This window comes from Triticum dicoccoides, chromosome 1A (assembly GCF_002162155.2).
Source record: "Triticum dicoccoides isolate Atlit2015 ecotype Zavitan chromosome 1A, WEW_v2.0, whole genome shotgun sequence".
Classification (NCBI taxonomy): domain Eukaryota; kingdom Viridiplantae; phylum Streptophyta; class Magnoliopsida; order Poales; family Poaceae; genus Triticum; species Triticum dicoccoides.
Window position 1 is genome coordinate 387918206 of NC_041380.1, and position 25703 is coordinate 387943908.

At 47.3% G+C, this 25703-nt stretch overlaps 2 protein-coding genes across 3 annotated transcripts; one reads left to right on the forward strand and one right to left on the reverse strand.

The window, feature by feature from the left end:
- Positions 1-2670: 2670 nt before the first annotated feature.
- On the forward strand, positions 2671-4819 carry LOC119275239 (expansin-B4-like). The gene is made up of 4 exons (XM_037556045.1): positions 2671-2968; positions 3080-3189; positions 3445-3629; positions 4128-4819. Exons 1-4 carry the CDS (start codon positions 2761-2763, stop codon positions 4459-4461), a joined length of 837 nt encoding a protein of 278 aa, XP_037411942.1. The 5' UTR covers positions 2671-2760; the 3' UTR covers positions 4462-4819.
- Positions 4820-6392: 1573 nt separating this feature from the next.
- LOC119275248 (transcription factor UNE10-like) lies at positions 6393-12721 on the reverse strand. Of its 2 annotated transcripts, none has more exons than XM_037556060.1 (5): positions 11691-12721; positions 11379-11495; positions 7377-7442; positions 6890-7282; positions 6393-6785 (listed from the first exon to the last, which is right to left on the reverse strand). In XM_037556060.1, the coding sequence occupies exons 1-5, from the start codon at positions 12387-12389 to the stop codon at positions 6687-6689; spliced, it is 1374 nt and encodes a 457-aa protein (XP_037411957.1). In that variant the 5' UTR covers positions 12390-12721; the 3' UTR covers positions 6393-6686. The 2 variants fall into 2 exon arrangements, with proteins under 2 accessions (XP_037411957.1, XP_037411953.1); XM_037556056.1 differs by having other exon boundaries at positions 6393-6788; positions 11691-12720.
- Positions 12722-25703: the final 12982 nt, after the last annotated feature.

Genomic DNA, 25703 nt, shown 5'->3' on the forward strand with positions numbered 1-25703 from the left:
TTCCACCGATGAGACCCCTCTAGTTTATCTAGGAAAATTGTTTGAGTACTAGATTCCCAAATAAGTTTTCACATGCTAGCACGTTTTAGTCGAAGAAATTATTTATAGTTTAAATCAGGAAGGCTTCGCTTTGAATATTCACATCAAGAATACCTTTTTTTAGGGGAACATCAAGAATACGCAGGCCTCATTGAGTCTATAGCTTACTGACTTTGGTCCAAGCAATAAGGCCAAGACCACTATCTTCCTGGCCAAATTGCACATGGGTGTCCATCGACGACTCCGATTGCAACCGACTTTCATTGGCAGCCACGAGCGCAAAACCCATGACCCACCACCATCATCGTTTGTTTGACAAGAGGAAGCCCAGCCTAGGCCCGCAGGCCTAGATGCCCAGGACATCCAACAACTAGATCAGAAAACCCCGATCCGGCGGTGCAGCGCCCTGAGCTTTGCTACGAGGGAGGCCAAGTGAGACCAAGGCTACCGCTTGGAGTGGACGCAACAAGACACCCTCAATACAGCAAGACGTCGGGAATCGACCGTCGTCGAGGGGATGCCGCCATACCCACTGGACCAAGCAATGTGTCGCCGCTACACTATGATGGAGGAGAGGAGTTGAAATGGCCACGTCGCTTGTGGAGCCATCGCCGTAGAGGTCACATGAATCGATGGTAAGAGCCACAACGCATGAGGCAAGCGTCGCCACCGTCGTTGGACGTCCGTGCTTAGCTCTTTATGATGTTTGGAATACACTTTGTAGTTCATTTTCGCGGTCCAAGAACATTGTATGGCGATATTATCCATTAGCGAGGATATAATTGGTGCTTAAGAGGATTACACCCTATGCCTAACTAAGATGATTTTTCCCCTATCTGGAAAGCTATTATGAAGGTTAAGGAACACTATATGATTGGTAGGAAAGTTATTCTGAATTCTGGCAATCTTGCCAGGATGTGGCTGGATCCTTGTGGCGAGGAACAACCACTTTGTGTTCAGTTCCCGGTGCTGTTCAGTGTGTGTAACAATCAAGAGATAATTGTAGCCAGGTTCAGGGAGAATGTAGAGGCGAGCTTCTTTAGGAGAAGGCTCAATCCTCCTCTTCTGGACCAGTGGAGAGAGGTGCAAGATAGGGTGAGGGCTTGGCCCATTTCTAATGACCCTGATCAGGTTGTTTGGTCCCTGGGAAATAAGAAGAAATTTACTACTAAATCTGTTTATAGTTACCTGGAGAGATCCCTTGCCGGATGTAATTTCAAATGGATATGGAGGGCAAAAATTCCCCTTAAGATTCAAATCTTCCTTTGGCAGCTATTCCAGGACTCTGTTCTGACTAGAGATGTCATGAGCAGACGTGGGTGGCTGGGAAGGCCTGTGTGTGCTTTCTGTAATGAAAGAGAAACATCACAACACCTCTTTTTTACCTGTCCGGTTGCTAGAGTAATGTGGAGGATAGTGGGTTGCGTTTTGTGTACAGATAGTTGTCCGGACAATCTGTGGCAATACTTTGTTTGGTGTCATTGCTATCTTCCTGATGGGGAGAGGTTCTATACCTTTGGCTTGGCTGCGTTATGCTGGGCAATGTGGAACTGTCGCAATAAAAAAATCTTTGAGTTCAAAGAGTTGAAGTCTCCTTTTAATGTGGTGTACTCTGCTTGTGGGTATATCTCTTATTGGGCAGGATTGCTGTCGGGCGAAGATCGGGAGGCGATGGAGCGTGGCTCTAAGATGCTGAGGATCAACATTTTCGAGCTTGATGAGAATCTGCGTTGCACCGAGCGATGCGACGCGTACCGGGTGAAGATGGAGTAGCGGTGCAGATGGCTTTTAACGGGGGGCGCTGAAGTTTCTTCCTCCTCGCGATCTTTTTGAGGACAATGACTTTTAGCTGTCGCATGCTTTATTTTGCTAGCTTAGTACTAGTAGTATGGCTGTCTGTGAGACTTGTGCTTCTGCGTGAGCTTTTGGGTGTGGCCTATCTGAACTGGCTTGTGGTGACTTGAACGGTTTAGATGTTGGTAGCTGCTTTGGTGTCATTGGGTTTTCGCCCCATGATGAACTGTCTGTTGACGGGTGTTCGTCGTGGATTTTCCAGTGATGCTTTGAGCCCGCTTTCCCTTTCTAGGTTTCCTGGGTGGTCATGTTGAACTGATGTTATTTCCATTACGAGAGTAATGGAAAGGGTAATGCCCGGCTCAAAAAAAAAGCTGATTTTTTTGAGCTAAATTTATAAGCTGAAATGAAATGACCTTACCAATGGTGCGTTTTACTCCTGAAACCCTGGATGAATTCTGAGCCCAGATCATATGGGCCGACGCGCCACGACGGCAGAAGCCGACATTTCTGTTCCGCTATACTCTGCATCCCGAGTCCTGTTGCGTTCTGCTAGTATGCGTTTTTCTTCACTGACCCGAGGCTGAGAGGGGCCTGACCTAAGCAGCCATGGCAGCTAGCCATCCATCCTATCTACCCGCCCCAACTATCATCTGCCACCTTTAATTCGCTCCGCCGTAACGCGATGCGGCTGCACTGCATGCCCCGAGCCAGGCCATGTGCCCACCCAACATGGCACGTTCCCTGCTCTGCTCTCCCTGCTCACACACAAACCCGAACCCATCTCGTTGCTTAGCGCGTACCCGATCCGGTTTATAAATAGCCCCACCGCACCACGGCCACCTCCCCACTCCCACACAGGAACCGAGCAGGCCATCCCTCACTCCCCACCGCCACTCGTCAGATCCACGCACCACAGAGCGCGGCATGGGCTCCCTCCCCCTCGCCGTGCTCGCGGCGCTTCTCTGCTGCTTCCTGGCCGTCGGCGGCGGCGCCGTGGAGCTCAACACCACCGACCCCTCCCCCTTCGACGTCGACCTCAACGCCACCGACGCCACCAAGTACTGGGGCCCCTGGACCCCGGCCAGGGCGACTTGGTACGGCCAGCCCAACGGCGCCGGCCCCGACGACAACGGTGAGGATGATGCTCCACACCCCCTCCCTCCCTCTCTCTGGATGAATGCTTCTTCTCTCTTCTTGCGCGAGCAATGCGGCTCATTCCTCGGCGCTTCTTTGGTCTTGCTAGGTGGTGCCTGCGGCTTCAAGCACACCAACCAGTACCCGTTCGCGTCCATGACCTCTTGCGGCAACCAGCCATTGTTCAAGGACGGCAAGGGATGCGGTTCATGCTACAAGGTAAATTTAATACTACGTAGAAGAGAAACAGTTTACAGTTACTGTCAAACTAGGCCGATCCCCAGCGTCTGACAGCGGGCCCCGCATGCGCATAGTAATGTATCTGTGGGGTGCCTGTGTGTGTTGAGTCGCTTTCCGTGAACGAAAACGTCTTTTACTGTGCGGCGGAGAGCCGTTGCAGCTCAGGAAGCGCGTCGATTGGCGCTCGGCCTCTCCGGTGCCTGAAGCCGAAGCTGACGTTTCGTTCCGTTTCAGATCAGATGCAGGAAGGACATGTCGTGCTCCGGCAGGACGGAGACGGTGATCATCACCGACATGAACTACTACCCGGTGGCGCCCTTCCACTTCGACCTCAGCGGCACTGCGTTCGGCCGGCTCGCCAAGCCCGGCCTCAACGACAGGCTCCGCCACTCCGGCATCATCGACATCGAGTTCACACGGTAAGAATTAGCAGCAAGCCAGCAACACCTGCAGCGCCGTAGCAGTACCAGTGCAACATTGAGAATAAATATGTACCGCCATTTTGCAAAATTCTTGGTTGAATTTGCTGTCCACCGTCCGGGCAGTTAAAAGTTGGAAAAAAAGTCGGGTGCATTGGATCCACCCAAACCCAACCGCCCGCATTACTCCTGGCCGACCGGACACGGGCACGCGCCACACACACACACTCACTCTCCTCTGCCCCGCACATGCATGTGCAACAGCTAGTAGTAGTAAGCACACAGGGCTCAGCTTTATTACTCGGGCCCAACCCACCCGCCTTTTGCAGCACGGCATATGCGTGCCCTGCCACCATACGCCACCGGCCAGCCCATTCCCGTCTCGTATCACAGAGCAGCGGCTGGGCCCCCGGCCGAAAGATACAATATTCCGCCGCAAGAACTCCTTTGATACAACAATTTATACTGAGTAGAGTACGATCTTGTGATGAATTGCAGGGTGCCGTGCGAGTTCCCGGGGCTCAAGATCGGGTTCCACGTGGAGGAGTACTCGAACCCCGTCTACTTCGCGGTGCTGGTGGAGTACGAGGACGGCGACGGCGACGTGGTGCAGGTGGACCTCATGGAGTCGCGGGGGCCGGGCGGCGGCAAGTGGACGAGGATGAGGGAGTCGTGGGGCTCCGTCTGGCGCCTCGACTCCAACCACCGCCTCCAGGCGCCCTTCTCCATCCGCATCCGCAACGAGTCCGGCAAGACGCTCGTCGCCAACAAGGTCATCCCGGCCAACTGGAGGCCCAACACCTTCTACCGCTCCTTCGTCCAGTACAGCTGAACCCACCATGATTCCGTTGCTCGGAGCACCAGTAATGCTACTACGCGGCTAGCTGCTACGGTCAAGTGAGTCAGTCGGTCATTGGGAGTGTACGGTCGTTTGCGTTGAGTCGTTGTAAACTGTATCGGGTTGGGGTGGTGTCGGTGCGTCTTTCTAGGTGAGAAAAGTTTGGCTGGGTGTGGGTCTGGGTCACTAGGGGTGTGATGAGTCGTGTATTGGCAAATGGGAAAAGGCCGTGTGGGAAATGGAGGAGGCAGGCGTACAAGATACGCTCTCCCGCCCACTCTCGCCTTTTATAATTTATATATCATTCAAGGCGGTGATATTAATCGAAAGTATATTGTTACTACTACTACTATATGAACCATGTTTATACTTGTGCCTCCTTTTCCTTTTATTATGCACTTCAAGTTTCTTCTGGTCTATTATGGTTACAGCTAAAAATGCTGAAAAGCATAAAAATAGTTCAGTGTGGGAATTTAATTTCATCGCATCCTACACAATCTCATAGTTCCGGGACAGTGTACCATGATCCAGCAAAAGGAAAGGGAAAAAGTTGGCGCCGTGCATTTGAAAGCACAGATCGGTTCCCGCGCGCGGTAGATTTGCAAACCTTTTACCGCTTCTTTTACTGCAGATTCCTTGGCTAAGCAGCAGCAGCACATGATTGGTTGCCGGTAAAGCACGCGGCCGAATTATCCAATCTCCCTGCGGGCTGCGGCCCTCGATAAAGATACCACTCCCCACCGTAGATTTTCTTTGTGCCACCAGCACCGTCCTGCCAGTTCGACGCGTACGACTACCGTACCGACTTTAGCCGGAGAGAAATTCCCCCGCCGGCTCCGGTCAAGCAGAACAGTGCGCGGCACGCAGCGATACAAGAGCGTCCGGCCAAAACGAAGCGTCCCGTCTTCCGCCGCCGGGGTCCGGGCCTTCGAAATCCCATTAGCTGTACCGCGTCGCTTCCTTGCAGCTTGCATGCTGGCGATCCCTGCCCGTACGAGTTATCGTGGCTCCCTCGCTCGGTCCAGATCCCCATCCCAGCACCGCATGTTCTTATTAGTATCCTGCACGGGCCCGCCTCAGCTCACCGTCGTCGGAGCTCAGAATCGGCACCGCAAAGCTGGTAGAGCCAGGAGTAATAACTCCTGTTCCTGTTCCTCGGTGCCGCGTCGACCGATCCGATCCGATCCGGCCGGGTGTGTGATCATCAGGGACGTCAAATCGAAACATAGGCTGGCGCTCTGGGGTTGGCATCCGCCGGGCCGGCGAGCCACAGCTGGGGGTGGGGGTTGGCCGGCCGACACCGGTCTTCTTTTGGGCGCGCATTTCCCTCTCTTTCTATCCGCGGATCGAGCTGGTTTCCCCGCGGTCCGCGGCATGTGCGCGGCGGCCCATGGGGTCAAAAGGCGATGTGTACCCTGTACCTCGCCAATGCCGGGCCGGTACGGCGTCGTCTTTACCAGTTCCAGTTGTGACCCGCCTCCGCCTAAGCATGTGTGTCGGTGAATTCCATTATCATCTCCCACCCGACCCGACCGGCATGCACCGGAGCATATCATGATTATCACTGTTGAAGCTAAGCAGAGCGCTCCCACTAACAGTACTACCGACTGTTAGCATAGTGTGGACGAGCGGTCCAGCAACTCCACCGAGATGCCAAGAGAGCAAGCCATCGCGTCACACCGCGCGGGGAAATATCTCTGCGGCGCACGCAAATCTGCAGACGTGCCTGCATGGAGGTCGATAGCGTTGGGGAGTAAAAAAGATCCGATCGGCGGCGAGTGGTTGGCGACGGTGGCGGGTTAGGCTGCGCAATGATTGACTGAGCTGACCTGAGCTGAGCTGCCTCCAACTCCGACGGTACATTCATTTGCCGGCGGGCTGGGAGGGACGGCCCACCGGTCAGCGAGACGGTGACACAAACAGCATGTCGAAAGCCGGATGAGGTTAACCTCTCCGGTCCAATTTCCAAATCATGTGCAATTGGGTGATACTGTAGTACAAACACATCTTCTTCAGGTAACCGGTTGGCGGTGACTTATACGTACAAGCTAAGCAAAATGTTGTCAAAACGATATACGTACAAGCTAGAATGATTTTAGTACGACAAATCATGTGCAATTGAGCGTAACATACACGATGCTGCAGGGTGCCGTGGCGCGTCGACAGACTTTCATGTCCAAAGGGAAATGCTGTGCAGGTGCTTGTACGACGTAGTACGATCACTCTTTGGAGCTGCCTGGCTTGGTCTGCTGCTGGCTTAGCTTCTGGCACATGGCCATCATCCTGCTGTACGCCTCCATGCCGTTCGGTTGAGCTTGCTGCTGCAGCAGCAGCAGCAGAGATTCGTGCCACCGCGTAAGAATCAATCAGAGGTTCGGAGGGAACAGTGCGCCAAGATTTGGATTTTGGACTACGTGCGTACCTGCGCGTTTTGCTGCGCCGCTTGGCAGGCGAGGAAGGCGGAGTAGGCGTCCGGCACGGCGGCGCCGGCGGCGGCGGCGGGCTGCTTCTGCCGGTCGGCGCCGGCGCCGGCGTTCCAGGGCTGCATGGTGACGAACGGGGTGGACGTGTGCATCATGGGCTGGGTGAGGCCCGGGTAGGCGGGCTGCGCGAGTGGCCCGGCCATGTTGATCATTCCCAGGCCCATCTGCGCCATCTGGGCCATCTGGGCCATGTTGGCCATGACGGACATCTGGGCCAGCTGAGGCATGGCCATGGGCATCATCATGCTGCTCATCCGGTTCATCATCTGCACCGTCGCCTGCAGCTGCTTCAGGTGGTCGATCACCTCGTCCAGCATCGATGCCTTGTCCGTCTGCGTCAATGGAAAATGACAGATCGACTTTTATTTATCTGAAGATATATGTTCGATTGTCTTGTTCGGTGATTCCCGTCGAGAAATACAGTACCTTGCTTGAGTTGGGGACGAGCTTTTGCAATGTCTGCATCTTCTGGTTGATCCTGTCCCTTCTTTTCTGCAACAAGGAGTCACGCTTGAGTTAATCAGCAAACTACATAACAAGGCATTTTAATCTTCTTGTTTAAGGACAAACATGGCACTTCCTCTTTTTTTTTTGAGGAAGCAAACATACCACTTCCATCTGATAAAGACAACTGAAAAAAGAGAAATCTAAGAAAGACTTGTCCGAATTGAATTCAGGTTTCGTCCTATTAGTTTGAGCAATTGTGCTATTAAGATTTTCACTAAAGCTATGACTTCTAGAGCTCCTGTTTTATTTGACAAACTTATTTCCCCAAACCAAATTGCTTTTATTAAAAGGAGGTTTATATTAGAAAGTGTTGTTATGGCCCATGAGGTGATACATGAGATTCATAGAACTAGGACCAGTGGTTTAGTTTTGGAACTTGATTGTAAGAAAACTTATGACAAAGTGAGTTGGGAATTCCTTGTGGAGATGCTCTCTTCTATAGGCTCTTATATTAGAAAGTGTTGTTATGGCCCATGAGGTGATACATGAGATTCATAGAACTAGGACGAGTGGAACTTGATTATAAGAAAGCTTATGACAGAGTGAGTTGGGAATTCCTTGTGGAGATGCTTTCTTCTAGAGGCTCTGGAGATAAATGGATTAAATGGATTTATAGTACTTTATTTCAGAGTGAGTTGGGAATTCCTTCTAGAGTGAGTTGGGAATTCCTTGTGGAGATGCTTTCTTCTAGAGGCTCTGGAGATAAATGGATTAAATGGATTTATAGTACTTTATTTCAGAGTTCTTTTTGTGTGAGAATTAATGATACATATGGACCCATTTTATTGGAGGCGGAGAGCTTAAACAAGGAGATCCTTTGTTCCCCTCGCTGTTCAATTCGGTGGCTGATGTGTGTCCAAAATGCTACCTAAAGTTGTTCATCATAACTTTATCTATGGGATCCTTCCTTGTATGATTCCCAGATGTGTTGTCAGTGTGCAATATGCAGATGATACCGTCCTCTTCTTGGATGCCTGGAACATACTTGGAATTTGAAATGGATTTTATCATGTTTGGGGAATATTTCTGGATTGAAAATAAATTTCCGTAAAAGTGATCTCCATACTGTTCATGTTAAGGAAGACCTGGCTTTGTTTTGCCTAGATATTTTATTGTCATATTGGTTCTTTCCCTTTTAAATATTTGGGTGTTCTCTTGCACTTCAAAATATTGATAAGGGAAGATATACAACCAATCATTGACAAAATTATCAAAAACATTTCTGGTTGGCTTGACAAGAACTGTCTTACAGGGGCAAACTAATCTTACTTGCCACTTGCATAGCTAGCTTGCCCACTTATTTGATGTCTATTTTGAAATTCCCCAAATGTGTTATAGAGGCCATTACTTCCGAGATGTATCTTTTGTTTGGGGGTGACATGGGGGATGAACACAAGTATCGCCTAGGTAGCTGGGGACTCATATCTAGGAGAAAGGAATTTGGTGGGATGGGGTCCCTAATCTTAGGGATTTTAACTTGTCCATGCTCGTGTGTGGGAGCAAAAGATTCTTTGACAGTAAATCCAATGATTGGAAAACTCTCTTAAATTTCAAGTATGGGACAAAGAAACCCAATATTCTTTGTGCTAAACTTGGTCTGGGATCTCAGTTATGGAAAAGTGTTTGTTGAGCTTTTTCCTGCTAAAACCTTTTATAAATGGAAATTGGGCGGTGGAAACAGTATTGGCTTTTGGCATGACATCTGGATTGTTGTTTGTTCACTTAAAACCTTATACAAGGATCTTCTTGAAATTTTCCAACAACAAGATGCTATTGTTGCCCAGGTTTGGGATGGGCTGATTCTAAAACTTACCTTTAGAAGGTGTGTAGATGAACATCATCTCAGTAGATGGATTGAGGTGGTGTCTCTAGTGAAAACTAAAGTTTTGTCATGTGATAATGATACTCCCATCTGGATACTTGAGCCATCTGGCATACACACTGTTAAAACCATTTATAAGCTGATTAACTTTTGTGGGATTTCTTCCGAACAAGTATTGTGATGAGGACAAGTATTGGTGTGTGAGGCCAGTTAAGATTTCATCAAGCGTAATTGTCGGGAACCGATGGTTGTGGCCGGGACGTTACGCTCAGGATCCATAAGTAAAAACAATTACTCCTTCTTTGTAGACATTGTTGTCTCAACATAGATGTGCCACTCCCTGGCGGCACCAGGGCGTCCAACCCTAGCCACGAAAGAAGGGCCGAGTGTGTGCCCGCCCTGCTGCCGCTACTGCCGGCGTTGGTTGCAGTGGTGACGCACCCCTACTCCATAAGTGGCAAGGACTCTCACGCCCTGTTCCTGCCGGTGGTTCTAGAAGCTGTGGCGGTGGCCTCCGTCAGCTACGCGGGCGGTGACGAAGCTACTGCTAGTGCTAGGTGTCCTCCGATGGTGGTGGGAGGTGCGTCCTGGCAAGATCCGGGTGGTGACCCTCACTCTTCCGGTTGGGTCGACCTGATGGCATGGACGACGGGTGCACCAAGGTTCCGGTAGCGCTGCGGCTACTGGCCTGGTGACCGTATAGGACAGCCTAAGCGAAGGCGGGAGCTGACTGGAGGTGCTCTACGGTGACTGGTGGGCGGCGGTTCGTAGCACCCGGTACGCGCAGTTGGTAGTCGAGCTTCACCGGGAGAAATCCTATCTTTGGCTTTTGTTGGATCTAGCAATGGCGACACACGCGGGCATCATACTCTTTCTTGGAAGCATCGCCCCTGTGTGGTGTTCCTCCCCTCTCCTCGTGGCCATGGCTCCAGAGGGAAACCTCATATCCGTAGAATCGGGAGATGAAGGCGCCTTTGTGCCATCGTCCTCCTTGGGGGCATCATCTCGGAGTCGGCTACAACTGGAGACCGGTGGATGGCGTCATCTTCGACGTGTGGGTTGTTGTGGTGGTCGTTCCAAGGATGCATATTTCTATTTGGCAACGATGATGACATCGAGAGGAGCTTGAGGTTGCAGCTCGGGCTTCGATAGTCGGATCTTCCTACCGTGTGCGAGGAGCTCTTCTGTGGTTGTCTAGTTGCTTTAAGCCGGAGCTGCGGTGGAGCGAGTACAGGTGGCGACGATGATAGGCACTCAGTGGTCGTTTGCGGAGGACACGATCGGCACAAGTCCTGTATATTTCCCTTGCAAAGCTTGTCGTCAAAGTAGGAGTTGTCGGTTGTTCATGCATGTGTTCATCCGTTGACATGTGTAGTCGTGATTTCTGTGCAGCTGCTAGCGGATTGGCTTCGATGACGAAGTTCTATGGTAAAGTCGGAGTCGCTCGTTCGGAGCTAATCAGCGGTGACGATGACGCATACGACTCCTCGGCAGATGTGTTTTCTTCTTCATAGCTCTCTGTTCCATGTCGATGGCCAGGTTGGCCGGTGGTGGCCATGTTATGTGGGTTGGATTGTATCCGTCTTAGCTCGCTTTTCTGCCAATTATCTGAGCAATTCTCGGTCTCTTCTTAGTCAATGAAAATGGCAAGTCTTTTGACTAGTTTAAAAAAATGTGGGAAAACGACACCAAGCTTACGCAAGATATGTGCAGGTCCTCCCCAAAATTTGCTATGCAATTAGCTCATGACAAGTCCAAAATCCTCGATCACTATCTCGACTCAACTTGAGCTCGGTTGACTAGTCTGGCTTGCACTCGGTTTCTCTTTGGGCGGAAGTATGCAAGCGCGGCCCGCGTAACCCACACATTCTGCACTCACACTAGCTAGCTACCACTTGTATGTGCGAACGTGTTCTATATACCCCTTATAGAAATACACTGAATGCTCAAGTTGGTTGAAGCTAGACCTAATTAAAATGCATGTCATTGACTAAAAGTACGAATAACCAAATACTAATAAAACTATATAACATATACTAGTATGAAGTCTAAGCAACAAATCACTGTCATGCATCAGTGCAGAAGAGATAGTTGCTTACACGCTCAGATTCGTTATGGATGGCAGCAGCCCGGCTCCTCTTGGTACAAATGGACGACCTCATTGGAGCTTCGCCCTTGATCACGACGTTCTCTGCTTCGTCACACAGCCCATCTCTCTTTTGTATCTCAATAGACGCATGCACCGATTAGATAGACTCAAGAAAAAACATAAGCATAGGGAGTCTGCAAGCCCATACGGATCAAGACAAGCTGGATCGACGTACGTGCATGCGAGATGCTTACGATCGAGACATGCATATGCAGGGTATGTGGGGTGACGTGTGAGGCTGTTAGCCCAGAGCTTTGCTTGCCTGCGACCGACGGCTGAAGCAGCGGGAGTCGCTGGCGCCTCCCCCGAAGCTCGTGTTCTCCGTCTCCGGGGAGCCGTGGTCCAGCGACGTGGAGTTGTTGGTCGTCGTGAACCCGCACAAGTCGTCAGCGCCGGTGCCGCAGGGCTCCAGAGTGAGCAGCGAGCTCTCGCCGCGGCCGGGCGCGACGCTCCCTTGGCTGGCGCACACCCGCCCGTCCTCGCCGACCACTCGTGCCCGCTTCCTCCGCACGTCCCCCTCCGCCGGGTCGTCAACCCTCGCGCACGGCACGAGCCCGTCGGCCGGCGCGCCCACACCGAGCCAAGGCGCGGCGGCTGCAGGCAACGGCTGCCCGAGGTGCGACGTCGACTGAGACGACAAACGAGCGGCCGCCTCGCCCACCACTGCCTCGAGCGTCTCCCGGTGATCTCCCGCGCCGCCGATGGCGTGCATCTGCGCCGGCGGCGGCGCGGCCGGGTACTTGGGCACCGACCGGTTGAGCAGTCCCTGCCAGAAGATGTTGCCCTTCTCCCACGTCAGCTCCGCCACCTCGTCGTACTGGTCCGGCATGGGCATGGCAACCGGCCCCGTCAGACCGCTGTCTCCGGGCGCCATGCGCTGCGTCGACCCGGCGGACACCGGGTTGAGCCCCGCGCTAACCGTCTCGTCCAGATCCCAGCTCGGCACGCACTGGTTATTCATCACGCTCCACCACCTCCAATGCCAAGCTATATATATACCCCGAAAGAAGGACCGGTGGCTTGCTGTGTCGTCCCGGGATTGGGCCGGCAGAGCAGGACGGAGGTGAGCTAGCTATGTGTGTGTAGCAGTAGGTGTAAGCTACACTACCATATACTACGTAAGCACAGTATATATGGTGGTCGTTGGAGAGCACGGCAAGGCAAGGGCGGGGAGGTCGCGGAGGCGGAGATAGTTATGGAGCGGTGCGTGGAGGAGGCAGCACGGGTGCACGGCGCGCGCGGAGGCGTGTGTGGCGGAGCCATGCAGTGCGCGTCGGGGGCGGAGGCGAGGCGATAGATGGAAGGATAGGTGGAGAGGGGGGCAGGGAGAGGGACGGGACGGGGAGAGGGAGGGCCCTGGGCTTGTGAGGAGGAGCCGGGCACGTAGCCGCCTCGCCTTCCACATGACCACGTACGAGTCCAGAGGAAGCGCTTGCATTGCATGCGTTTTCAATCCAGCTAGTAGCTCGGACGTTTCTTTCGCGCCTGCCTTTCCGGGGCTGTCGGGCCGGAGGCATGCAGCCGTCGGGTTCCCATCGGGTGGTGGTGGCGCGGAGGCAGCGGGCATCGGGTGCTCCTCTGATTTGTGGCTCCTGGACCTGGTACAGTTCCGAATCCTGTGGGGCAGGCAGGCACCGACGGCCGGCGAACTCTTGAAAACTGCATGCACGTGTCGACCGTACACAAGACGTGCATGCACCGGACCACTCTCCGATTTACGGCCGTTTCACGTTGCGGCCCACGACGATAATTCTGTATATTCAGCCTTTTTCGATAACGTGGCATGGGCCCACCTTAGCCCGGTTGCCTCGCTGGTGTTCCTGGCTTACAAAACTTTAAAACCCTAAAAGAAAAAGTTAAAACATAATGCAGACGCAGACACTTACGAACAGATACATAAAGTCATGGTAGGAACGTACGCAAGAGCACCTTATCCTTATGAGCATTTTTGAGTGCCTGAGTAGACTGGTCTTGAAATTGATGAAGTCATCACGATCACCTCACTATCAACGGGGGTGCCGCCTTTCATTGGAAGACTATTTATCTTTACGAGGCACCAAAGCGTCAAACTTGGGTTTGCTACTTGGTGAGTTGGGGGTACCATTGCCCTCCTAAGAGCATCTTCAATAGCAGCCTTATTATAGGGCAGCAATAGCAGCCTTAGTATCTTTGATGCTATGACTAGAAGTGTGGACATGCTTGTTCATTAGTTGATTTGCTGAAAGTTAAAATTTTACCACCTAATAAAGGTGAAATGTCTGAATCTCCGAAAGAAATCCAAGTTTCTATTAATTATAATGCTAGAATGACTAATATGTTAAGAGCTAGACAAGAACGGGAAGAAAGAGAGGCTGAGTTGCACTATCTTGCTAGTAATAATGAGGACGTTAAAACTATAGGTGTGTCACCCACAGAATCATTGTTTAGAAATATTAAAAATTTTAAAATTATTATAAAGGGACTCGAGAAGAGTCAACTTTAGGTAGGAGTCCCAACTGTTCGAAGGGTGAAAACTTTGATGCTAAAATTAATAAAAGTGGGCTTGGAGCGGTCAAGACTTTAGGTAGCATTACATCCACTATTTTGAATTTCAAGGACTTTAATTATGATAATTGCTCTATTACTGAATGTATTACCTTGTTGCAATCCATGTTAAATTCGCCCAATGCTTGTGATCATAATATAGTTTTTACTAAATGTATCGTAGAAGCACTTACCAAGGCTAATGAAGAGAAGCTTGAACTTCAGGTTTCCATCCCTAGAAGATAGATGATAGATGGAAACCTACTATTAAAACTAAGATCAATAACTACAAATGCAATGCTTTATGTGATTTAGGTGCAAGTGTGTCTACTATGTCTAAAGCACTGTATGATATCTTGGTTTTGATGCTCTGTCTGAATGCTCATTCAATTTGCACCTTGCAGATTCAACTATTAAAAAGCCTATGTGGAGAATAAATGATGTGCTTATTATTGCAAATAGAAATTATGTCCCCATAGACTTTATTGTTTTGGCTATTGAATGTAATCCTTCATGTCCTATCATACTTGGAAGACCCTTTTTAAGAATTGTAGGTGTAATTGTTGATATGAAGGACGACAATATAAGATTTCAATTTCCATTGAAGAAAGGTATGAAACACTTTCCAAGAAAAAGTGTTTAGAATCCTTATGAATATACTATGAGAATCACATATGATCTATCTTTGAATGATGATAAAACTTGATAGTTGGTAATTATGCCTAGCTAAAAAGGCATTAAAGAAAAACGTTTGTTGGGAGGCAACCCAATAGTTATATTTATTGTTTCTTGTGTGCCAACATGATTATTACTCCCTCCATTCCCTTATACAAGGCCACAAACTCATATTATAGGTACCAAGATAAAATTTAATGACTCATTTGCAAGTCAACTTTTCTTGTCGTTAACCGGGATCATTATTACACGACAAGAATGCAACGAATGAATGGGAAGAAAGTGGCCGAGTGTCATTATGACTACATGCATGTAAGTATTAAAAAGTTACTAGTACGAGGAAACATCATTATTTTTTGCCTCAATTACTGTTGGTGGCCTTGTATTGATGCAAAATGTATTGTTGATAGTGGCCTTGTATAAGGAAATGGAGGGAGTAATTTATTATTACTGTATTAATCATGTGTGTATATTTTCTTTTTCTTTTTGTGCCAAGCGGAGCCTTTGGGTGTTGCACTTGCATGTTTGTTAGGTTATGTGCAGAAACATAAACTTTTGCGTCCAGCGTTTGAATTTGCATTCTTTACTGGAACGTGATAAGTTTCTGAAATTTTCACACATTACTTCGTTACAAATTTTCTGTTATGTTCTTGCCAGCCGGCTGGTCCGACCAACCAGGCCGGCTGGTGAGACCACCCGACTAGCAAGAGGCATGTGCGACAGCATGGCACAACGCAAACCCAGCCTGGTCGCACCAAACGGGCCAACATGGTTCAAACACAATGGCGCACATGACCATGCCGCAGCGCCTGCATGGCTCAACCAGACCAGCCCAATACACCAACAGGTGGGCCCGACTAGGCCCTGGCGCATGGGCGGGGGGTCCAATGGACACAAAAAATAATGGTGTCTCCGGGCGCCCTCAAAGAGGCCCAATGTAATGACAATGGCCCTAGATGCGCCACACGGTCCACCCGCAATAGAGCCCTAGATAGACCCTTGCGGCACGCCAGATGAAAACGGACAGTCATGAGGGCACTCTTCCATTGAGCAGCATGCCAAGCCTCACCCACACATCCGAGTACGTCACATGACAGTGGCCTCGATCATGACGAATGGTCTACCCGCCATGGTGAAGGAAATATGCCCTAGAGGCAATGATAAAGTTGTTATTTATATTTCCTTATATCATGAGAAATATTTATTATTCGTGTTATAATTGTATTAACCAGAAATTTGATACATGTGTGAATACATAGACAAAATACCGTGTCCCTAGTTCATCGTGCCGAGACACCACGTGATGATCGGGTGTGATAAGCTCTACGTTCACATACAACGGGTGCAAGCCAGTTTTGCACGTGCAGAATACTCGGGTTAAACTTGACGAGCCTAGCATATGCAGATATGGCCTTGGAACACTGAGACCGAAAGGTCGAACGTGAATCATATAGTAGATATGATCAACATAGTGATGTTCACCAGTGAAAACTACTCCATCTCACGTGATGATCGGACATGGTTTAGTTGATATGGATCACGTGATCATTTAGATGACTTGAGGGATGTCTATCTAAGTGGGAGTTCTTAATTAATATGATTAATTGAACTTAATTTGTCATGAACTTAGTCCTGATAGTTTTTGCATATCTATGTTGTAGATCAATGGCCCGTGCTACCGTTCCCTTGAATTTTAATGTGTTCATAGAGAAAGCTAAGTTGAAAGATGATGGTAGTAACTACATGGACTGGGTCCGTAACTTGAGGATCCTCATTCCTACATAGAAGAATTATGTCCTTGATGCACCGCTAGGTGAAAGGCCTGCTACAGGAGCAGATGCTGATGTTATGAACGTCTGGTAAGCTCGATCTGATGACTACTCGATAGTTCAGTGTGCCATGCTTTACGGCGTAGAATCGGGACTTCAAAGACGTTTTGAATATCATGGACCATATGAGATGTTCCAGGAGTTGAAGTTAATATTTCAAGCAAATGCCCGAGTTGAGAGATATGAAGTCTCCAACAAGTTCTATAGCTGCAAGATGGAGGAGAACAGTTCTGTCAGTGAACACATACTCAAAATGTCTGGGTATCATAATCACTTGACTCGGCTGGGAGTTAATCTTCCAGATGATAGGTTATTGACAGAGTTCTTTAACCACTGCCACCAAGCTACAAAGGCTTTGTGATGAACTATAATATGCAAGGGATGAATAAGACAATTCCCGAGCTCTTTGCTATGCTCAAAGCCGCGGAGGTAGAAATCAAGAAGGAGCATCAAGTGTTGATGGCTAACAAGGCCACTAGTTTCAAGAAAAAGGGCAAAGGAAAGAAGGGGAACTCCAAGAAGAGTGACAAGCAAGTTGCCACTCCCGGGAAGAAGCCCAAGTGTGGACCTAAGCCTGAAACTGAGTGCTTCTACTTAGTGGCGGCGCTAGGAAATGAAGGCTGGGTATTCATCCAATTTTTTTTGCTCTAAATGAGGCATATGAACCAAACAACACAACAGTAGCAATATATGAACAAAACAACACTAGCATGACGGCAATAACAATATTTCAATGTATCAGACAAGCACTGTGGCATCAAATCCATCACATAAACATCCTTCCTCTTCAAACTCCAATGTCCATTTAGTTCAATTTCAGTTTACAAACAAATCTTCAGATTTCTGAAAAAAACAGAGGACAAAAAGCCAAAAAATACCTTGGTGGAGCACTGAAGCTGTGTTGCAGTGCTGGTCTGCTGGAGGACACACCAAGACGGTCAGTAGTGGAGCCGTCGAGAGAGCACTGGAGGCCGGCCGAATCTTGGACTCGGAGGCGGAGGATGTAAGTGCATCTAGTGCCCCTTAGTGATTTTGGTGTATTGAAGACTTATAGGTTAAGGGACTAATGCGTTTGTGAGTGTACACAGGTCTATAAGTCTATGAGGAGTTTGATATTTACAGAGAAAGTCGACCCCTAAAAATGAAGTTCTTCGACTGAAGACTTTGGATCTCTGAATACTTTCTGAAGACTTTGAAAGTGAAGAAATTGGTGTGACCGTGAAGACTTGGTATTCATTCAAGGAACATGAAGCGTGAAGACTTTTGTTTTCGTAGTTTCATTTTCTCTTTCTTGAGTCATAGGAAACACCGTACTGTTAAAGGAGGTCGAGGAAATACTAAGGAAAAATTTCCATGTGATGCTCAACTCAAAATCCTACACCTACCAATCCCTTCGAGTGAAGCCATTGGAAATCTCATACAGTTCAGTCAATTTCTTCAGTGACAGAGACGAAGTTCTTCTGGTCTCTGAGGAATTTGTCCTGACTGAGGAGTTAGGGATTTGCCAGTGCGGATTGCCTACACAGTGAGGAACATGATAGCCCTGAGGATTTTGCTACTCAAAATTCCGACCGTTGCTGTGCTATGCGCCAGCTGTCCCAAAATATATATCCACCTAACGATCATATCATTGAGGGCATTTATGTCTTATCATGTCGGGCTGCTCCCTAGGCTATAAATAGCCGCCCCCTACAACCACTAGTTGGTTGGCTGCTCCGAGAGAAACTGACACTTGTCATTTGAGAGCAACCCATCCTCCGAGGACTTTGAGCGAAAATCATCAAGTGAGGAAAAACCCAAAACCCAAACACCTACAAACCCCAAGTGTTTGAGCATCACTGAAGAGATTGATCCTGTGTGGATCGGATGCTTGTTACCTTTGAAGACTGTGCTTCTTCCAGACGGTTAGGCGTCATGGTCTAGAGCATCCAAGAGGAATTGTCGATCACCGAGTGACCAAGTTTGTGAAGGTTTGGAAGTCACCTGAAGACTTACCACGAGTGATTGGACGAGGTCTGTGTGACCTTAGTTCAAGGATAATATGGTGAGGACTAGGTGTCCTGAGCTGCGTGTTCAGGACTGGGTGTCCTCGAGTTTAAATACTCAGCCGCTCCAACCAGACATACAACTGAGACAGCAGTTGGAACTGGTCTACCAAATCATTGTCTTCACCAAGCTTACTGGTTCTATTCCCTCAACTCTTTCATTTCCTCATAACTGTGTTGTGTGTTTGTTCATATCTGTGTTTGAAGACTTTGACTAAAGACTTTCTCAATTTTCTCAGTTCAATTTCTTCAGTCTGGTTGTTTTCATCCTGTGTTATCCTATGCTTACGCTTCCTGTACTCTGTGCATGTCTTCATTTCATCATGATGACTATGCTTGTATTCTGTTATGTTTACTTTTGAGTACTTATTCCGCTGCTAGTAGTTCTTCGCTAAGGAATTTCCTCACCAACAAATTCCTCAGTGAAGAATTTCATAAAAATCGCCTATTCACCCCCCCTCTAGTCGATATAACGCAGTTTCAATTGGTATCAGAGCAAGGTACTCCCTTGTTCTGTGTGATTTTGGTTTTAACCGCCTGGAGTTTTAGTTATGTCGACCGCAGGTATGACAAAAGTGACATGCCCCATCTTTGACGGTCACGAGTATCCCAAGTGGAAGGCCATGATGAAGAAACGCCTCATGGCGATGAACAGCGAGCTGTGGACCGTCACTGAGATTGGTCTGACCGATCTGTGCAAGATGGCGGAAGCTGATGACATTCGCAAGTACACTCTTCTCAACCTCACGACGAAGGATGTCATCTGCTCCAGTCTGTCACAAAATCAGTTCAGGAATATCATGCATCTCGATCATGCGAAGCTCATCTGGGACCGTCTCTCTGAGGTCTATGAAGGTCATCGAACCTGTCATGATCCTTGGTTTGAGGACTTCAAGGAATGTCTCAAAGCGATGACATTCAAACCAGAATCATCATCTTCTGCATCATTCCTTATGGCAAAAGATGCTGAGGTAACTGAATGCTACCTATCCGAGTCTAGTGATGATGAATCTGGTGATGAATTTGGACCCAGCTATGTCAAACTTGCTTCCCTTGTCACTAAACAACAAAGAGCTTTGGAAAAAGTTCACTATATGCTAAACAAGAGCGATGATATGTTGGATGAAGAAATGGATCAGTCAAAAGTTTTGGCTGAAAGTCTTTAGAGACTTCATACTAAGTATGACACCCTTCAAGATCAACATAACACTCTCTTATCTGATCATGAGAAGCTTTCTTATGAATTTCTTCAAAGAAAGCAAGACCTTGAGAAGCTAAGAGTGAGTTATGAAGATCTTCAGAAGGAGCGCGATTCATTACTTGCTCAACAAATCAGCGCATCTGAGGAAGAATTTGTTCCTCCATGTTTGAAATGCATTGAACGTGAATCTGCTAATTCTTCACTTGAATGTTCAAATGCTGCTAATGTTTCAAATTCTCCACATGCCTCTGCTATCACTAATTCCTCATATGAGGACATTGCTAGTATCACTGACGATGCATGGCTGAAGGAATTGTACACGACAGGCATGTACAAAAGCCTCAAAGGGCATCAGGCTCTTTGTGATGTGCTTAAAAAGCATATCCTCAACAGGAACCCTAGGAAAGAGGGTATTGCCTTTGAGGGGAAACTCAATGCTGATGGTACATATTGGAAGCCTGAGCAGTACCCCAAAACTACATGGGTTGCTGCAAAGGGACCTCCAGTTGATCCATCTAACTTATTTGGATTTACATGTGAATCTCCTCGTTCTGATGATGAGTCATTTGACTCCAACTATAAATTGTTCAAAAATCAGAATGGTGAAGTATTTGCTAGATATGTTGGCACTAACTGTAGGAACGGCCCCCCTATGAAGAAAATCTGGGTTCCCAAAAGATGCCTTGAAAATCTTCAGGTGAATGTCATCATGACGCCACCTGTGAAGAATAGTAACCCCAGATCAAATGCTTCATATGGACCAAATTCTTCATATGGATCCAAGTCCTCATACGCACAAAATTCCTCACATGGATCATATTCCTCAGAAGGATCAAAGTCCTCATATGAACATCATCGTGCTAACTCGTCTGTTTCGCAGGGAAGATCTAAGGAGTATGGATATGTGCATTATTCTTCAAATTATTATGTCCATAAGTCCTCGAAGAATTTCTCTGCTTACTCTTATGCTTATTCTAACCCCTCTTACGTGAAACGAAATGGACTGGCTTCTATGCCATCCTTCTCGTATGGAGCCCGCAGAATGATGAACTCTTTGCCACCCCTTCAGATGTGGGTGGTGAAGAAAAAGAACCAATCTCTTTTGCAGGGTCAGGTCTCTAGACGTACGTAATCGTCTAAAAAATTTGCTGGAGACCTGAGCATGCCTGATAGGACACAGGCTAATCATGAAGAAATGAACTTTCATTTCTCACGTCCTCATATTACTTTATCTGTTCTTTTACTTGATGAAATTGATCTGATGAATTGATGTCATATCCTTCACTGATGAGGTATATGAGTTTGTAAGTTGCACTAATTCATCTGCAGGATGATCAACCCAAAGCCACTGAGTGGGTCCTCGATAGTGGATGTACAAACCACATGACTGGTGACAAGAATCTATTGATGGATGCTCCATTATCTCCGTCGCATCTGAAGCATATCATCTTTGCTGACAAAGGCAAAAGTCAGGTATTGGGTCTAGGTAAGGTTGCGATCACAAAGGATTGACACATGGACAAAGTCATGCTTGTTGAGTCCTTAGGATACAACCTTATGTCTGTCTCAATGCTTTGTGATCTTGATATGGTTGTTGTCTTTGGCAAGTACCATTGTGTTGTGGTTATGGAAGCTGACAATTCCAAAGTCTTCGAAGGCTTTAGGAGAGGAGACCTGTATATTGTTGATTTCTCTACAGGATCACAACCAGCCGTGTGCTTACTTGCAAAAGCTTCAGAAGGCTGGCTCTGTCATTGACGACTTGGTCATGCAGGCATGAGGAATTTGCACACGCTTGCGAAGAAGAAGCATGTCATTGGCATTGAGAATGTCAAATTCCTCAAGGATCACTTATGCGGAGCCTGTGAAGCTGGAAAGATGACCAAGGCCAAGCATCCAACGAAGACTATCATGACCACTACTCGCCCATTTGAATTGCTTCACATGGATCTCTTCGGTCCTAATCATTATTCTGCTATTTCAAATGAAGCATCTCAATATGGCTTTGTTATTGTTGATGACTACTCTCGTTATACATGGGTACACCTTGTTACTTACAAACATGAAGTGCAGGAGGTCTTCAAACGATTTTCCTCGAGGGCTTCAACCAACTTTGGTGTGAAGATCAAGCACATCAGAAGTGACAATGGCACTGAGTTCAAGAATTCTGGTCTCGATGACTATCTTGATGAACTTGGTATTACTCATGAGTTATCTGCTCCTTACACTCCTCAGCAGAACGGCGTCGTGGAGCGCAAGAACATGACTCTTGCTGAGATGGCTCGCACTATGCTTGATGAATACAAAACGCCTCGTCGGTTCTGGACTGAGGCAATTGATACTGCGTGCCACATCATCAACAGAGTATATCTTCACAAATTCTTCAAGAAGACTGCCTATGAACTCCTCACTGATAAGGAACCCAATGTAAGTTATTTCAAAGTCTTCGGTGCTAAATGTTGGATTAGAGATCCTCACCACAACTCAAAATTTGCACCGAAAGCACATGAAGGTTTTATGATTGGTTACGGAAAGGACTTGCACACCTACAGAGTCTTCAACAACGTTCTTCACAAGGTTGTTGAAACTGTAGATGTGCGGTTCAATGAAACTAATGGCTCGCAAAGAGAGCACCTACCTACTGTGATAGATGAACCAACACCCGAGGAAACTATCAAGTTCAAGGCTACTAAGTATGTCATTCCTACTAAAGAATCTGCTGAAGAATTCATTCCAGAACATGAAGAACGTCGAGCTAATGCACCTGAAGAAAATGCTGAAGAAAATGGTGCTGAAGAGAATGCTGATCAAATTCTTCAACGGCAACCAACTCATCCTCGCATTGCAAAAGAAGTGCAAGTTGAAAAGATCATCAATGACATCAAAGCGCCAGGTCCTCTCACATGCTCAAAAGCTTCACATTTGTCTAACTTTTGTGGGCACTATGCTTTTGTCTCTATTACAGAGCCCACTAAGGTAGATGAAGCATTTCTGGAGCCTGAGTGGATTCAGGCCATGCAAGAAGAATTACATCAGTTCGAGCTCAACAATGTCTGGGAACTGGTCAAACGTCTAGATGCTCGCAAGCACAGTATCATCGGCACAAAGTGGATCTACCACAACAAGCAAGATGAAAATGGCCTTGTGGTGAGGAATAAGGCACGGCTTGTAGCTCAAGGCTACACACAGGTTGAAGGAATTGATTTCGATGAAACTTTTGCACCTATTGCTAGACTTGAGGCTATTCGCATATTACTTGCTTATGCTAACCATCATGATATCACTTTATATCAAATGGATGTGAAAAGTGCATTCCTCAATGGTAAGCTTGAGGAAGAAGTATATGTTGCTCAACCCCCAGGTTTTGAAGATCCAAAGAATCCTGACAAAGTCTTCAGACTCAACAAGGCCCTCTATGGCCTCAAGCAGGCCCCACGGGCGTGGTATGATACTTTGAAGGAATTCCTCATGACGAAAGGCTTCAAACCCGGTTCACTCGACCCTACTCTTTTCACTAAATCTTATGATGGTGAATTGTTTGTGTGCAAAATATATGTTGATGATATTATCTTTGGCTGTACTGACCAACGTTATAGTGATGAATTTGCCTATATGATGAGTGAAGAATATCAAATGTCTATGATGGGAGAGCTGAAATTCTTCTTAGGACTTCAAATTCGTCAACAACGCAATGACATATTCATATCTCAGGAGAAATACCTCAAGGATGTACTGAGGAATTTCGGCATGCAAGATTGCAAAGGCGTCAAAATTCCTATGCCCACAAATGGCCATCTGTGCATTGATGAAAATGGTATTGACTTCGATCATAAGGTATACCGCTCCATGATTGGCTCTTTATTGTACTTATGTGCATCTAGGCCAGATATAATGCTTAGTGTTTACATGTGTGCCCGATTTCAAGCTACACCGAAGGAATCACACCATAAGGCTGTGAAGCATATTCTTCGATATCTAGCTCACACACCAACACTTGGATTATGGTACCCCAAGGGCTCGGCTTTTGATCTCATTGGATATTCTGACTCTGACTATGCTAGTGATCGTGTGGACCGCAAGTCAACATCTGGTACATGTCATTTCCTCGGACGATCTTTGGTCTGTTGGTCCTCGAAGAAACAGAACTGCGTATCACTATCTACTGCTGAAGCTGAGTATATTGCCGCTGGTTCTTGCCGTGCCCAATTGCTATGGATGAAGCAAACTCTCAAGGACTACGACGTCAACATGAAGAATGTGCCTCTCTACTGTGACAATGAGAGTGCCATCAAGATTGCTCACAACCCAGTTCAGCACTCGAAGACAAAGCACATTCAGATTCTTCATCATTTTCTTCGTGATCATATGTTGAAGGGCGGCATTTCTATTGAGCATGTGAAGACTAAAGAACAGCTAGCCGATATCTTCACGAAGCCCTTGGATGAGAAGAGATTTAGCAAGTTGCGGTGTGAGCTAAATATCCTAGAATCTTCGAATGTTCTTTGAAAAGGACACTCATCCTAAAACTTATGCAAAATTGATGACTTAGATGTGTAACACATGAAGAAACGTTTTTCTTCAATTCAATGAAGAACAACACTCTTAGTGTGAAGAAATTAACGAAGAATTTGATTCTTAGAACCCTACGATAATTGTACGCGGTGTCTGAAATCATAATTCTTATACGGTGAGTCACGCCACCACCAAAAGTTGAAATTCCTCAATTATTCATATTCTTCAACTTTGCATTGTCTTCATTGCTTCCGTCGTTTTTCTTCATTGACTATATATAAGTTTATGTCCTCTACAGCATTCACTTATTGCTAATTCGTCAAGTTGGTTTTTCTGCTAAGTGAATGTGATCGGACCCTTCCCCCTCTATGCTATACTCAACCCAATCTGTTCACAAATTCTTCATGTGCGTTCTATTTGAAAGTCGTTCAAAATCTTCACTGTGTCCTTGTCAGTTGAAGAAATTGTGAACGGAACTTTAAAACCTATCTTATCTAAATTTTTGGCTTTGCCGCTACTTCATCGCCGCCGGTGAGGAAGAGCTTCACTGCCTCGACCTCGTCGCCGACGTACTCGCGCCGACTGCGGAAATCTTCACTCTGCCGCCGCCGTAGCCGTCTTCCTCCGCCGAATTAGGGTGTGGAAGATCTCCACAGACGAACTTCATTTCTACACCTCACTGTTCGTCGTGTTCTTCATCCAGGGTAATTAAAAGTTACTTTTACTACCCTCGTTGATTCGAATGATTATCTACAAAATCTTCAAAAGTGTTTTTCTTCATAGTTTCACACACTAAACACCTCACAAGTCATCTGTTCTTGATTCGTTTCTCTAAGCATCATTTTCTTCAAGATTCCTCAATTGTGTGGATCTTCGATCTATACAACTCTGGAACCTAAGACAAAGAACGCTTAGTGAAATGTTTCAAGACTCATCTGGTCAAATTCCTCAAACTTGTTCTTTTTGAAAAACCTTCTGAGAACGCATATGACCTCTCCAAATTCCTCGCAACTATACTCTGTTCACAGGTACTCATGTCAGCTACTGAATCACTAGGTTCTCATCAACTTAACTCATTTGTAGCGTTCCTCGAAGAAAAGTTGCATACTTCTTCAGAGAATTCAATTGTCCAAATTCCTCAACTGAAGAAAATGGCTGACAGTAAGAAGCCACAGAAAGGAGGAAAGAGGCCTGAGGTCAATACAGCGTTTGAGATCCCTGATGAAATATATTCTGGGTACTGCACACCTACTGAGGAAACCAAGAATGAGCGCAAGGTGCGCATTCAGAAAATAGAAAGGAGATGGGCAAGAGAGTGGAGGGAGTACAGGTATGTAACTCCAAAGTATATAAAGAAATTCGCACTCAATCCTCCATGCCCAAGAGCTTCATTGGAACCTGGCCAAATCACTGATCCCACCAGCCTCAAGCGCGGTGAGGACTATCTTGATGAATGGACCAAGCGCCAAGCCAAGTTGGCTAAGCAAGCC